We start from the raw sequence: 13,519 nt of genomic DNA on the forward strand, positions 1-13,519 counted from the left end.
ATTTTATCATTTGTTTTTTAAGATGATATTAATATTAAGACCCTGAGGATCCAAAGAACTAAACTGTTCCTCAGAATGTCATTTGTTAATTAGACATGAGTATGATATCCTCTTTCTTAAATTGATGGAAAAGATAAAATACGTAGATTTAACAATGTAGTGGTTTTGTTTTATGGATTGCATTTAATTTCACAGTTTTATTTAACAGGGATCTAAAATAATTCAGTAGCCATAAGCTCAAAATTTGTCACTTTTATAATTTAAAAATATGAATGTTATTCTTTTAAGTAAATGTGCTATAGAAGACATTTTGGTAGATTTTGTTACTTTGTTATTTCCTAAGGAAATTACCCCATCATTAAGTTAATAATCACCATAACTACATGAGTCAAGGAGGTCTAGGAGACGGAAGGAAAATTTGCTACTGTGGCCCAAATACAAAGTTACAAAGCTATACTAAAGATCCTGCAGTGGGAACTGTGAATTATGGAGTTATTTTACAGAGAAGGAAATAATTTACTTTGGGAATTGATGGATTTCAAAGGTAATGTTAGAACTTTAAAAGTGAAATTTAAGATAGGATAGTAGTGGTATCCATAGTGATTAAGCAAGTAGCACTTACTGGTTTTATTTTTGTTGTATCCATTGCCTTTGTATAGGACTGGATCCACAGATGAAGAAGCACATATTGAGTGGTATCAGATCTAGACAAACTTTATTTAGACATGGAACTGGCCCCACTGGCGATAGAAATCCAAAAATGTATTCAAAGGATAATGACAGACTTATACAATAAAGTGACATATTTTATTGGTCATTAGAATATGTTAAAATACTATCAAGTTAAGACAATAATAAGAGAATAAGTTTTAGGAAATAATAGAAACCATTGTTAGTAAGAGGTATAATTGTGACTTGGGGTGGTAAGTCTGGCAAATTGCTTTTGTTATTGACTCCATCAGAAGTAGTGGATTGTAAGCACATTGTGGGACTTTCAGTAGAAGGGATCTGGCAAAGTCTGGACCAAGTGATGGAGCCCAGTAAAATGAGCTCTAGTTCAGATTGGGGCTTTCCTTCCTGGAAACTGAAGGAGAAATCCAGTTGTGTTGACTGCATGTATGTGGCAAAGATTAGAGAATGTTTGTGGGTGTATGAATATATAATTGCCCAGGCTTCATTCCAGGTGCCTTGAGTGGTAGACTGTTTCTACTCCACAGTTGGTGGTAGGGTGAGTCTTATTTCCTGATGGTCATTTGAGTTGGTTTAGCATTTGGGCAATCTGTGGTTCTTGATTTCTGTGACTACAACTAAGCAAAGTATATAGTGCAGTCTTACTATAAGTAACTCTATCTGGTTGTCTAATTGCCTTATATTTGTATGTGCTCTTTAAATTGTTAGCTTCTGATAAATATAACATAGAATTATGCAATAACAGCAGTTTTGGAGGGTGAGGTCTGAAAACAGTATTCTTTGTTAGATTTGTTAATTTTGATGTTAGAAGAGTTTGAGGTGTTTGGTGAATTCCATGACTGACTGGAGAGGAGAAGAAAAAAATCTAGGAATTTTCCGCATTTATGTGAAAGGAAATACAATTTCTGAGCTTATATAGTGACATTTGTTTTAAAGAGAGAGAGAGAATATTTTAATATTTATTTTTTAGTTTTCGGCGGACACAACATCTTTGTTTGTATGTGGTGCTGAGGATCGAACCCGGATGCCAGGCGAGCATGCCAGGCCAGCATGCCAGGCGAGCGCGCTACTGCTTGAGCCACATCCCCAGCCCTATAGAGTGATATTAAGAAACCAACATAGGACTCTGAAGAGTGCTAAAAAGATTGAGTGAAGAATTGTTAGTGGCTATTAATTTGTCTGAATATTATCTTGGAGATATGTTGAATTACTTAAAAAATGATAGAAAGAATACTAGGGAGTTTTAAAAACAATGACATTTAAAATTAGAAAAAAATTAAAGAACTGATTTTGAAACTAGAAGAAATCATAGTCTGAGCCTTACATTTGCAGATATAGAAATTAAGGGAACTCAGATTGTGACTTGCACAATATTATGTAACCGAGGTTGCCAGAATTAGTAAATAAAAATAATAATTCTCTTACAGTATTTGAACTTATGAGAAAAAAAAATCTTCATTGCTTACTTGAAATTCAGATTTAACTGGTGTCGTGTTTTTTATCTGGCAGTTCTGTAAGTAACAATCATTTCCTGGATCTGTGACCTTTTTTTTTTTTTTTTTTTTTTTTTTTTGAGGAATGTGAACGAAAAATTTATTTGCTCATTTCTTGCATTTGAAGTACTCTTCGATGACATCCTTGGCCTGAGATTCTTTGCCATAATCCTTAACAACTACACAACTGTAACCAACCACTTTACGGGGCTTGCCCTCTCGGTCAATTTTACAGAGGCCTACCCATTCTCCTAGTTTCTTGTTGTCATCGACCTTAATTAGATTGATTTGATGTTCAGCACAAAGGGCCTCCACCAATTTGACATACATAGGCTCATTACAGTTGGATGCAAGTACACAGAGATGGGCCTGGTGCACAATTCCTCAAAGTCCAGATGCTTCTGCAACAAACATCAGCTTCATGTTTCATTCATTTAGCATAATGAATTTAGCAAATTCATTCATTTGCTAACTGCTATAAATGAGGCTCAGAATCCTCACAACGAGAATAGAGCCACAACCTACAGGTTTGTCAGACTGTAATGTTTTCACCCATGAAAGGAGTGAAGGGGAATGTGACCTTTTATAAGGTATTGACACTTGACTTTCTTGTGCTAATTTCCTTGACTTAAAACAAAGTAATATAAACAACTTCCTGGAGTTACTTCATGAGTTAGTATATATGAAAATGTATAGTATCCTGTACACATTTTTATTGTTGTTGTTAAAAGTACTATATAGTTATTTGCAAAACTTAGATTCAGTATCTTCTGATGTCCATTTAGCATGGTTTTCAAATAAGGATTAAAGGAGAACCATAAACTGGCTTTGAATTAAAACACTTTTCTTTTATACACTAATTGTGAAAAGTTATTGATAACCTTAGTGAGATTTATGTTGGTAGAATATGAGAGAAGTTGACCAAATAGAGGCATAAGAGAAAAGAAAAAAGATTAACTGCCCAAAGTAAAGCATTTTCACTAGGCCTAAAAAATACTTTTGAGTTTATTATAAAAACAGACTTTGGAATAGTCAATCTCACATTCTGCCTCAGCCCCCTGAGTTGCTGGAATTACAGGCTTGCGCCACAATGCCTTGTTCTGTGATTATTTTAAATGGCTGGAAAACATCTTCCAATAATTGCCTAGGTAGTTAAGAACTTATTATAGTTGGAATGAAATATATTTACAGATATATTTTTGATTTGTTGGAAAATATATTAGCTAAATACTTTTAGGAGTTTGAAACCTAAGAGTAATATGTAGTAGGGGAAAAAACCTAACTAGATGTCCTTAAGTTAGATTTTATAATTTTGATCAGAACTAACCCATTTAGTACCTTAACCTTTAGATGTTATTCTTGGCAGAGTTTGCTTTTATATCCCATAAGGGCAAGAGAAAGATTCCATGTTGTCAAGGTTGTGAGTATAGTGATAAAATCCTTAGGCAGGGGAGAAAATATGAAAATCAGTGGTAAGGAATAGAATAATTAAAGAGAGATCTGTGAATACTATCAGGAGGAGAAGAATAATTGCAATATAATCAAGGTTTCTGAAATATCATTAGTCTAGAATTCTTTTAATTACTGCTTCCTGAAAAGTTTTCAGCCAGTGTTAATGTGTGTGTACATATATTTTAAAGAACATATTTTAATGAGGTAATTTACTTTTTAGAAATAAGTTGTAATGGGAATGTGTGCACTATAGGTGTAATCCAGGAAAATGCTAAAGCTTGGGACTTCTGGGGTTAGACTAATTGCAGATATTATGGTTATGTTTCTTTTAAAGCATCTGCTCATCTCTATAAATGCTTAGAGAACATAGGAAAGGGTTTATTCTTTATTATTATCTTGAAACTTGATGGCTTTTGGATAGACTAATAGTGCCTTCCCTTGATTAAATCTTTAAGCTTCCAACCTAAGAAGGGCAGGGAGAGGAAAGTTTTTCAACAAAGGGAAGAGTAAAGTAAAATCACAAAGGTGTGTCCTTTGGATAAATAATAAGAGGTTTTTGACATCTCAGTCAAGAACATTTTCATTGTGAAAGGATACAGAAGCCAGATTTCAGTAGACTAAATTTGAGTACTGGTTTTAAGTTGGCAGAGATAGAAAATATATGTGAGTGAAGAGGTTAAATTTAGTACCTCCCTCAACCCCTTTTATCTTTGAGGTATAGATACTTAAACATGTTTATATTTTAATGGAAAAAATCAGTTTTACTTTAGAAAAGAGCTCTGTATAGAGTTGATAATTGAGCAAGATCCTTGAGGTTATTAATATGGGTCCTGTTTATTCATCCAAGTAGGAGGATTAGCCATGGGTAGAAATGTTTTAAAGAAGAGGAAAGTGTGGCTAGTTAGGCAGAGAAAATTCTTTCTTGGTGACTTATATCAGTGTTTTTCAACATGTGATCCCCTAGAATGTCTGTGATTCTCTAGGTCCTTATAAGGAACACAGGAGTTTGGAAGCTTCAGGTGGGAAGAGAAAGGCAGTGTGACAGTTTGGTTCACATACAGCTCACACAATTGAAATGTACTCTCATTATTATGACTGTTATTAATTTTATTCTATTTTTGCCTCCAAATTTTGATGAGCTTTTAGAACACAGTTACTCCAAATGCTTTGTCCGCGTGCCTATCATTTCCCTTAAAGGATCCTTGGATACTGAAAGATTGAGAACAGACTATTTCTTTCATTCATTCAGATTTGTAAAAGTGTATCTGAATTATGTGATAAGGAGTGTTTATATTTTGCCTTAAATATATGCCTTGAAGCTTAAGTTGGATCCCTTTCATTCGTTTTGCCATTTATCTTATATTCACTGAATATTTTTATTTCCTAAATCTCACGGTACAAAAATAATTATGACATTGTATCTGCTTTCAAGGAACTCACATTGTAGGAGAGGAAGTCATATAGATACCTAAACAAATATGGTACATACTTGAAGTTACAGGTGTTAAGTATAGATGCTTTTATAGTTATTACACATAATATTAGGGGCAGGATAATAATAGTGGCAACAGGGTCTGGTAAGATTGTTCAGGCAAAGTTATAAGGTCTTTACGAAGGATGAACCTGTTGAGAAAGGGCAATCAACTTGAAGAAACTGGAAATATGAGACAGCATAGTGTAGTTGACTATTTGCAAATATGTTTTAGAATTTGTGATAAAGTAGCTCTGAGAACAGGGTATATCTCTTTCTAATCTGTTTCTCTGGATCCTGATGTAGTGCTTAGCATATGGTAGCTTCCCTCTGATTTGTAGAATTTGGTTAAGAGGAAGACATATGGGAGGAAGTATACAAGGAAGATGCCTTATACACCTTATTCCAGAAGTCATGCTTACAAGTGGGACATCATTTTATGAGTGATAAAGAAGTATCACAAGGATTTTAAATAGAAAAGACGTGGATTTTTAAAAGATTCCAAAAGCACTGTGAAGGTTAGATTGAGAAATGAAACAGATTTGAAGCAAATGCACTGGTCAGTGTAACTATAGTTGAGAGACAAGAAATTCTGAATCAAAAAAGTGAATGTAAAAGAGAGAGAGAGCTTGAGTTGGCATCCATGACCCAGTGATGAAGCTTTTAATTCTGTGGTCTCTTGAAAAAATTTGATTACTTCATAGCTGTGCATAGTTCTAGATATTCTAGTTTTTTATCTTTTCTTGAAGAGATTTCGCCATTGAATTTAAAGCATGGCGAATGTAGGAGTGATTGGAGAATCCTCCTGTGACTCAGTAATTGGCTGTCAGTGGCAAAGGGAACTAATGATTATTGAATACCAAGGTAGGTATTTGGAATTTTGTTACATTATTGAAATTACTGTAATTCTATACATTTTTGCATTTAATTGTGATAGATATTAATCATTTTCTTGATTTTTATAGTCACAGATTATGATACCTATCTAATCTCATAAAGCTAGTAAATGGCAGAGAATGAATTTGACTCCAGAACTTCTTTTCTCATAGTACTGAGAAGGATTTCCCATTTATGATCAAGAAAGAAGCAACTAGCATAAAGTACTTTTGAGTGCTTCATGAAATTTTGCATTAGGAAGTTGGAATTTGAAAATCTTTCACTTTCATTTGTACTTAGAGTATTAGTAGGAATGAATCTATTTCCTTATTGACACATGAGATATTGTAGTTTGTGTTAATATTCCTAAAACTTTGCACTTCAAAAAAAGGAAATGACTTGATGGATGAATTTTGTCCTTCCTTCTTCTGATCCTATCAAAATTAAGCTTGCTTGCAAGATTGCTTACTTTTTGAGTGACTGAGCTGAGTAAGAGATCTTGTGTAAAATTGTCCTTTATATCTGGATTTAAATAAGCATCTTTTGGAATAACAGGAAAGAGGGAGAAATAATGGGGAAACTACCTTCTTATCCATTTTACCTTCTCTCAGTTGATTTTCTCAATTGATTGCTGTTGAGATGAAAAATGGATGAATAGACAGCTTTGTTGGGAAGGAAAATCTGGTTAGGTACTTGAGTTCTTGGAAACTGAAGAAAAGCAGAAAAGATAGATGGAAAAGCAGCCAGGAAATTTGTCACTTAGGAAACAGGAGAGTTTGAAAGACAGACCCTGGAACAAGCCATCTTCATGGGGGCATAATTGGACTAATTCTGTTTTGAAAGGATGTGTCCTGTGGTTATTTATTTTATTTTGCATTATTCATATAAAAATATCACTAATACTGTAACAGTAAATTCTCAGATAAAGAATTTTGGAAAATTAGTTGAATAGGAAAGACTGCAAGTTGCTTAGGATGTAGAAGTTTATGGAAATATGATTGGGTTGCTCCAAATTCAATAAATTATGTTTATAATACAGTGAAAATTATATGTACCTCAATTTAATTTGAATAAAAGTACTGAAAATATTTTCTTTATAAAAGTACAACTAATTATACAAGCAATGACTCAACCCATAGAGGCATATAAAAAGTTTTAATATTCTTCTGATCACATGAATGCAGTGCCCCTACTGTTTGTTTTAATTGTTTTTTAAAATATAGACTGAAAGAACATGGTGGGAAGGATAATATGTTATGGAAATGGGCTCTATAGCAAAGATATTATCTTAAAAAAACTTAAATGCTACATGTTAAAATTTCTTTTTTATGACAAGAAATTTGCTACTTAAAAAAATTCCACAGAGAGTTATTAGGCCAATTTTTGAATTATTGCAAATATGAACCTTGCTATTCTTTGCTAAGAGGGTATATTGAGAACATGACTGGATGAATTTCAATAAAATAGGTTAAGAAAACTGAATTGGTAATATAGATAAATCCTTTATATTTGAGATTATGTCATTGATTATGATATATTCAGCTTTTAACTGTTTCTCTGCTTTGAAGATTTTTAAAAGTAACTTTACTGAGGTGTAACAGACATTTGATAAACAGCATATATATAAGAATGTAATTCAATAAGTTTTGAAATGTGAATGTTCTCATGAAACCATCACCCTTAAACATTTCCTGGTGCCCTTTATAATTTTTTCCTTCCTGTCTCTCCCCATATCCCACCTTCTACTGCAGGGCTCCCATCCATCTGCTTTCTTTCATTATAGACATATTTGCATTTTCTAAAGTATTATGTAAATGAGATCATACATTATGCATTCTTTTGTGGAAGGAGGGAAGTCTGACTTTTTCTTAGTAGCACTTTATCCATGTTAGTACATGTATTAATAGTTTATGTATTTTTTGGTCCATGGGTACTACACTATTGTTGTATATACCACAATTTGGGTTATCTGTTCTCCTGTTGATGTGTATTTAGATTGTTTATGGTTTTTGACTATTACAAACAAGGCTCCTCTGAACTTTCATGTACATATGCTATTCTTTTGGGTAATTGCCTAGGAAAGTAACAGCTAGATCATATGGCCTTTGTATGTTTAAATATTAAGAAAGTGCTAAGCTGTTTTGTAAAGTAGTTTTATTGGTTAAAATTACTACCAACAATATGAGGGGTGTGAGAGTTCCAGGATCTTTATGTTCTTATAAGAGCTTGGAATGGTGAGTCTTTTGATTTTGACTGGTTGTGTAATGGTATCTTGTTGTAGTTTTAATTTGTATCCCCCTAATGACTCTTGATGTGGAACATCTCTTTAAGTGCTTATTTGCCATCTGCCTATCTTTTTGTAAAGTGCTTAAACTGTGAGTGATATTATCTCTTATTTTTCTGTTGACATTTTGTATTTATTTTCCTAATCAGAGGCGAGAAGTTTATTAGTTTTATTGATTGTCTTAAGAAAGCAACTTTTGGCTTCCTTGAGTTTCCTTATTGTTTTTCTGCTTTCTATTTATTTCTACCCTGGTTTTTATTATTTCTTAAGTTTTGTTTACTTCGACTTTAATTAAGATATAGGCTTAAATATAATTTTCTGATATAAATTATTGCTATAGAATTTCCTGGAATGATGCTTTAGCAGTATCCTACATATTCCGATGTATTGTATTTGTAATTTTGTTCAGTTCATAATACTTTTTATTTCCCAATGATTTCTTTCTTGACCCACTGGTTATTTGCTATTCAGTTTTCAATTGAGGATTTTTCAGATATACTTATTAAATATTTCTAATTTAATTTAATTGTGGTCAGAAAACATAGTTTATATGACCTGATTCTTTTTTTAAATAGTTTTTTAGTTGAAGATGAACATGATATCTTTATTTGTTTATTTTTATGTGGTGCTGGGGATCGAACCCAGGGTCTCATACATGCAAGGCAAGTGCTCTAACACTGAGCTACAACCCCATCCCTATGACCTGATTCTTTTAGATATATTGAAACTGATTTTGTGCCTTAGGTTTGTTTATCTTGATTGATGTTTTGTATGTACTTGGAAAGAATGTTTTTTTAAATTTCTGTGACAGAATACCAGACAAAAACTGTTTAAAGGAAGAAAGATTGATTTTTGGCTACAATTGCAGAGATTTCAGTCCATGGTCAGCTAGCTCAGTTGCTTTGGACCTGAGGTGAGATAAGGGTGTGCTGGAAGAAAGCTGTTCACCTCACAGTAGGGAGTATGTGTGGAAGGGACCAGGGACAAGATTAATCCCCAAGTATAAACTCCCTTCAACTAGGTTATACCTCCTACAGTTTTCACCACCTCTCAATAATGACATCAAATTATAAACCCATCAATGGGTTAATCCGTTGATAAGATCGGAGGCCTTATGATCCAGTCATTTCCCAAAAGCCTCACCTCCGAACATTGCTGCATTGGAGACTGAACTGTAAATACATGAGCCTTTGGGGCATGTTCAGATCCAACCAGAACATCTACTAATATTGTTGGACATTTTTAAATGTCTATAATATTATTTAGTTGGTAGTGTTATTCAAGTCTTCCATGTTCTTCCTGATTTTATTTATTCTGTGAAGTATTGGGAGAGAGATGTTGAATATACAACTTTAATTTGTATTTTTTTTTCTTATTACAGTTCTGTTGGTCTTTGCCTCATATAATTTAAAGCTCTGTTATTAAGTACATAGTCATTTAAGGATTCATATGAACTCTTCATGTGTCAACCCTTTTTCTTATGAAGTCATCCTTTTAAGTCCCTGGTTTTATATTCACACACACACACACCCAGGGATGCTTAACCACTGAGCCACATCCCTAGCTCCTTTTTAAAAAATATTTTTATTTAGAGACAGAGACTCGCTAGTTAGCCTCAGTCTCCTGAGCTGCTGGGATTACAGGTGTGCACCACACTGACTAATATTAACATGGAATATCTTTTTCTATCCTTTTGTGTTTAACATATTTATCCTTTTATATTTTTGGGGCTGAGGACATAGCTCAGTTGTTAGAGTGCTTGCCTCATATGCACAAGGCCCTGGGTTCAATCCTCAGCACCACCAAAATAATAATAATAATAATAATAATAATAATAATAAGATAAAGGTTAATATCTTTATATTTATAAAACATTTTTATAGTTTTTTTTCTTTTTTATCTATAAAAATTTCTGCTTTTTAATGTAGGTGTTTAGACCATTGATTTATAGTGTTATTATTATTTTAGATATATTGAGACTGGTTTTGTGACTTAAGTTTATCTTGATTGATGTTTTGTATGTATTTCAGATAAGTATCCCTTACCTGAAATGGTTGGGACTAGGAATGTTTTTGATTTTGAATTTTTTTCTTTATTGTGGAGTATTTACATACATATAATAAGATAACTTGGGGATAGGACCCAAATCTAAATATAAATTCATTTATGTTTTGTATATATATCTTGATGGTAACTTTCTATAATATTTTTAATATGCCTGCATTTTGAATGCAACCTTGTCATATGAGGTTAGGTGTGGAATTTTCTATTTGTGGTATCATGTTGGTGCTCAAGAAATTTCATATTTTGGAGTACTTGGGATTTCAGATTTTCTGATTAGGGATTTGTAACCTGTAATTAGGTTCATACCTGTAATTTTGTTATTTGTCCATCTGTTTTTTTTCTCTTAATTTTTTTGGATTGAATATTTTTAATTCCATCTCATTTCTTTTGTTGCTATATTATAAATATCTGCTCCTGTATGGTATATGAACTTTATACTAGAGTTATAGTATGAACTGTCCTTTCTGCTAGTGTTACCATACATTTTATTTGAACTTTTAAAGCCTCAATAGATTGTTATTTTTCTTTAAATAGCTCTCTTATAAAGAGACTTAGGTAACAGAAAAATCATATATATTTATTCTAGTCATTTCTGATTTTTTTTTCCCCCTTTGGGTTGATCCATATTTCAGTCTTCTATTTTTTCTTCTTCCTGAAGGTTTTTCTTTAGCATTGTTTCAGCTTTTTTATGTCCAAAAAGTCCTTGTTTCCCTTTTGTGTATTTTCTCTGGGTGTGGAATTCTAGGTTGACAGTTTTAAAGTACTTTAAAGATGTTGATCCTTTCCTTGATTGCATTGTTTTTAAAGAGAAAGCTGTCATAGCAATCCTGTTTCTATGGGCATAAATGATGTCTTTTTCTATAGTGCTTTCAGATGTTTTTATCACTACTTTTGAGCAGTTTGATTATGATGTGTCTTGGTGTCATTTTTCTCATGTAGTTTTCTTTCAAATTCTTTGGCTTCTTAGTTTTCAACAAATTTGGAAAATTTGGGCCTTTGTTTCTTATATCTTCTATTCGTTTCTTTTAGGGACTCCAATCTCATGTATGATTGGCTTTTTTCATTTTTTTTAATTCTTTTTTCCCCCCTGTATGTTTCATTTTGCATTATTTCCATTGCTTCAAGTTAACTATTCCTTTACAGTCTGGTTTTCATAAATCTTGTCCAGTGTATTTTTACCTCAGATATATAGTTTTTATCTGTAGAAGTTCAATTTGTGTATTTTTAATATCCATATTATCTCTAATTTTTAAACATAGTTATAATAACTTTAAATATCCTTGCCTGCTGTTTCTTACATCTGTGTCAGTTCTGGATTGTTTCTGATTGATAGTATTTACTTCTAATTTTAGGTTATATTTTTCTACTTATTTGTATGTTATAATATTTGGATACTAGGTATTACAAATTCTTGTTGAGCGTTGGGTATTTTTGAATTCCTATAAATGTTTTTGTACTTTGTTCTGGGTCATGGTTAATTGGAAGCCATTTGATCTTTTTGGTTCTTTATTTTCACATTTGTTAGTTGGGCCCAAAGCAGCATTTCTTCTAAGGCTTGTATTTCCCATAGTTGAAGCAAGATCCATAATCCTCTACCTACTACTTTCAGAATTAGGAGGTTTCCTACTTTGGGTAGTGGAACCAGACACTTCCCAGGAGTGCCAAATACTGTCCTTCCATTCCTTTAGGATAGTTCTTTCCTTGGCTATAAGTATTTTCTTCCTAAATACTCAGGTGAACTCTCTGGGATTCTTTCGCCCCTCAGGCATTTTATTCAGTAACAGTGGCTGCTTTGTAATTCTTGGATTTGAGCTATTTCTCCTTTTGTTGTGTTCTGCCTGGGTCTACCTTCCCTGTCCTGCAACCTTGAATCTTTCTTAAGGCAGTAAACTGGGGGAATATGAGCTTGACTGGAACTTTCTCTTTTCTTTTATGAAGCTTTTATAGTATTGGTTTGTCATATGACCTCAGTTTTTAGTTTATGTGTCTAATTCTGGACTGACTTTGAAAAAGAAAATGTGATTATTGTTTTTATTCTTGACTATGGTTAAAAGTATCATCTCCAGATTATTAGTATCTTAAAGTATTAATAATATTACATTAAATAATAGGCTTTTGCCAAGATGTGTAGAATTGTGGCCTGATTCTAGTATTTGTTTTTTTTACAATGAGTATGGAAATATTAAATAATGAAGAATGGTTGATTTTTATATCATTTACCTCATTGTTACTAGAACTTTTTCCTGTTATTATATCTGCCATAAGCCATCATGGGTTTGTGACAGAGAACCTTGAAATATTAAGTAGCACATTGAGTCTAATTTTTAAACCTTAGAGTCATGATCTCCTATAGGTGCTGAATACTTTGTTGAGGTCAGTTAAAATAATATTGGAGTTGCACCTGTATTTCATTTGCTCTTTGTTTGTTCTATTCAAATGGCAGTCCGAAGGATGAGTCCATCCACATCCTGAGTATGGATGAGAAGAACAAGTTGGGTGCCAGAATTATCAAGGCAGAGATGATGGGGAATTTGGTAAGACTCTTAAATATCTTTTTTTTTTTTTTTTTGGAGGATAGTGATTAAATATTTAACTTCTTGTAAGTAATTTGGGTAATTCCTCAGCAGTGGGGATGTAGCAGACTTTCAAAAATAACTGCTATTTATTTATTCCTTGAAGAAATTCTTAAACCTTTCTAGAAATAGTATTATCTTATAAATAAATTATATACTTTCTCTATCAGATTTCTGAAATTTTTATTTATTTACTTTTCTGTTTGCTATATTCTTGTAATTATGGAATGTATTTGGAAGAGTTAAAGGTATGACTATTTTCTTTCCCATTTTTAGTTATTTATTAAAAATTCTCATAACAAAACCATTTTACTTAGAACATAAAAATTGAAATCTTAAATAAGTGATTAATTCATTTATTCAAAATTTAAGGTGATATGTTTGTAGTTGAAACTGTGTTAGATACTTTGTATAGTTTAACTCATTTAATTTCTGTAATATGTTTAAGATCGATTTACCTCAAATTAAATAGAAATAGTGATGATTTGATAAGAGCTGTTTTCATTCATTCACTCGTTCATTCATTATGAATGTTGTACTATTGTACTTACTTGTGTTATTGCACATGGTAGAACAGCAGAACTTTCCACTCTCTGACACAGTAGATTCACTTTTG

At 32.5% G+C, this 13,519-nt stretch overlaps 1 protein-coding gene across 4 annotated transcripts in view; it reads left to right on the forward strand.

Moving 5' to 3' along the window:
• CWF19L2 (CWF19 like cell cycle control factor 2) overlaps nucleotides 1-13,519 on the forward strand; it is a 102,887-nt gene that overhangs the window by 26,122 nt on the left and 63,246 nt on the right. For all 4 annotated transcript variants that reach the window (XR_014020412.1, XM_081279383.1, XM_081279384.1 and 1 more), the window contains exon 9: nucleotides 12,774-12,864. Coding sequence is in view for 3 of the 4 variants with exons in the window: in XM_081279383.1 (XP_081135509.1) it covers nucleotides 12,774-12,864 (91 nt within the window). In the remaining variant the exon portion in view is untranslated. The remainder of the gene's footprint in view (nucleotides 1-12,773; nucleotides 12,865-13,519) is intronic.

The sequence above is a fragment of the Spermophilus citellus genome (genome assembly GCF_964194105.1).
Source record: "Spermophilus citellus genome assembly, chromosome: 2".
Classification (NCBI taxonomy): Eukaryota; Metazoa; Chordata; class Mammalia; order Rodentia; family Sciuridae; genus Spermophilus; species Spermophilus citellus.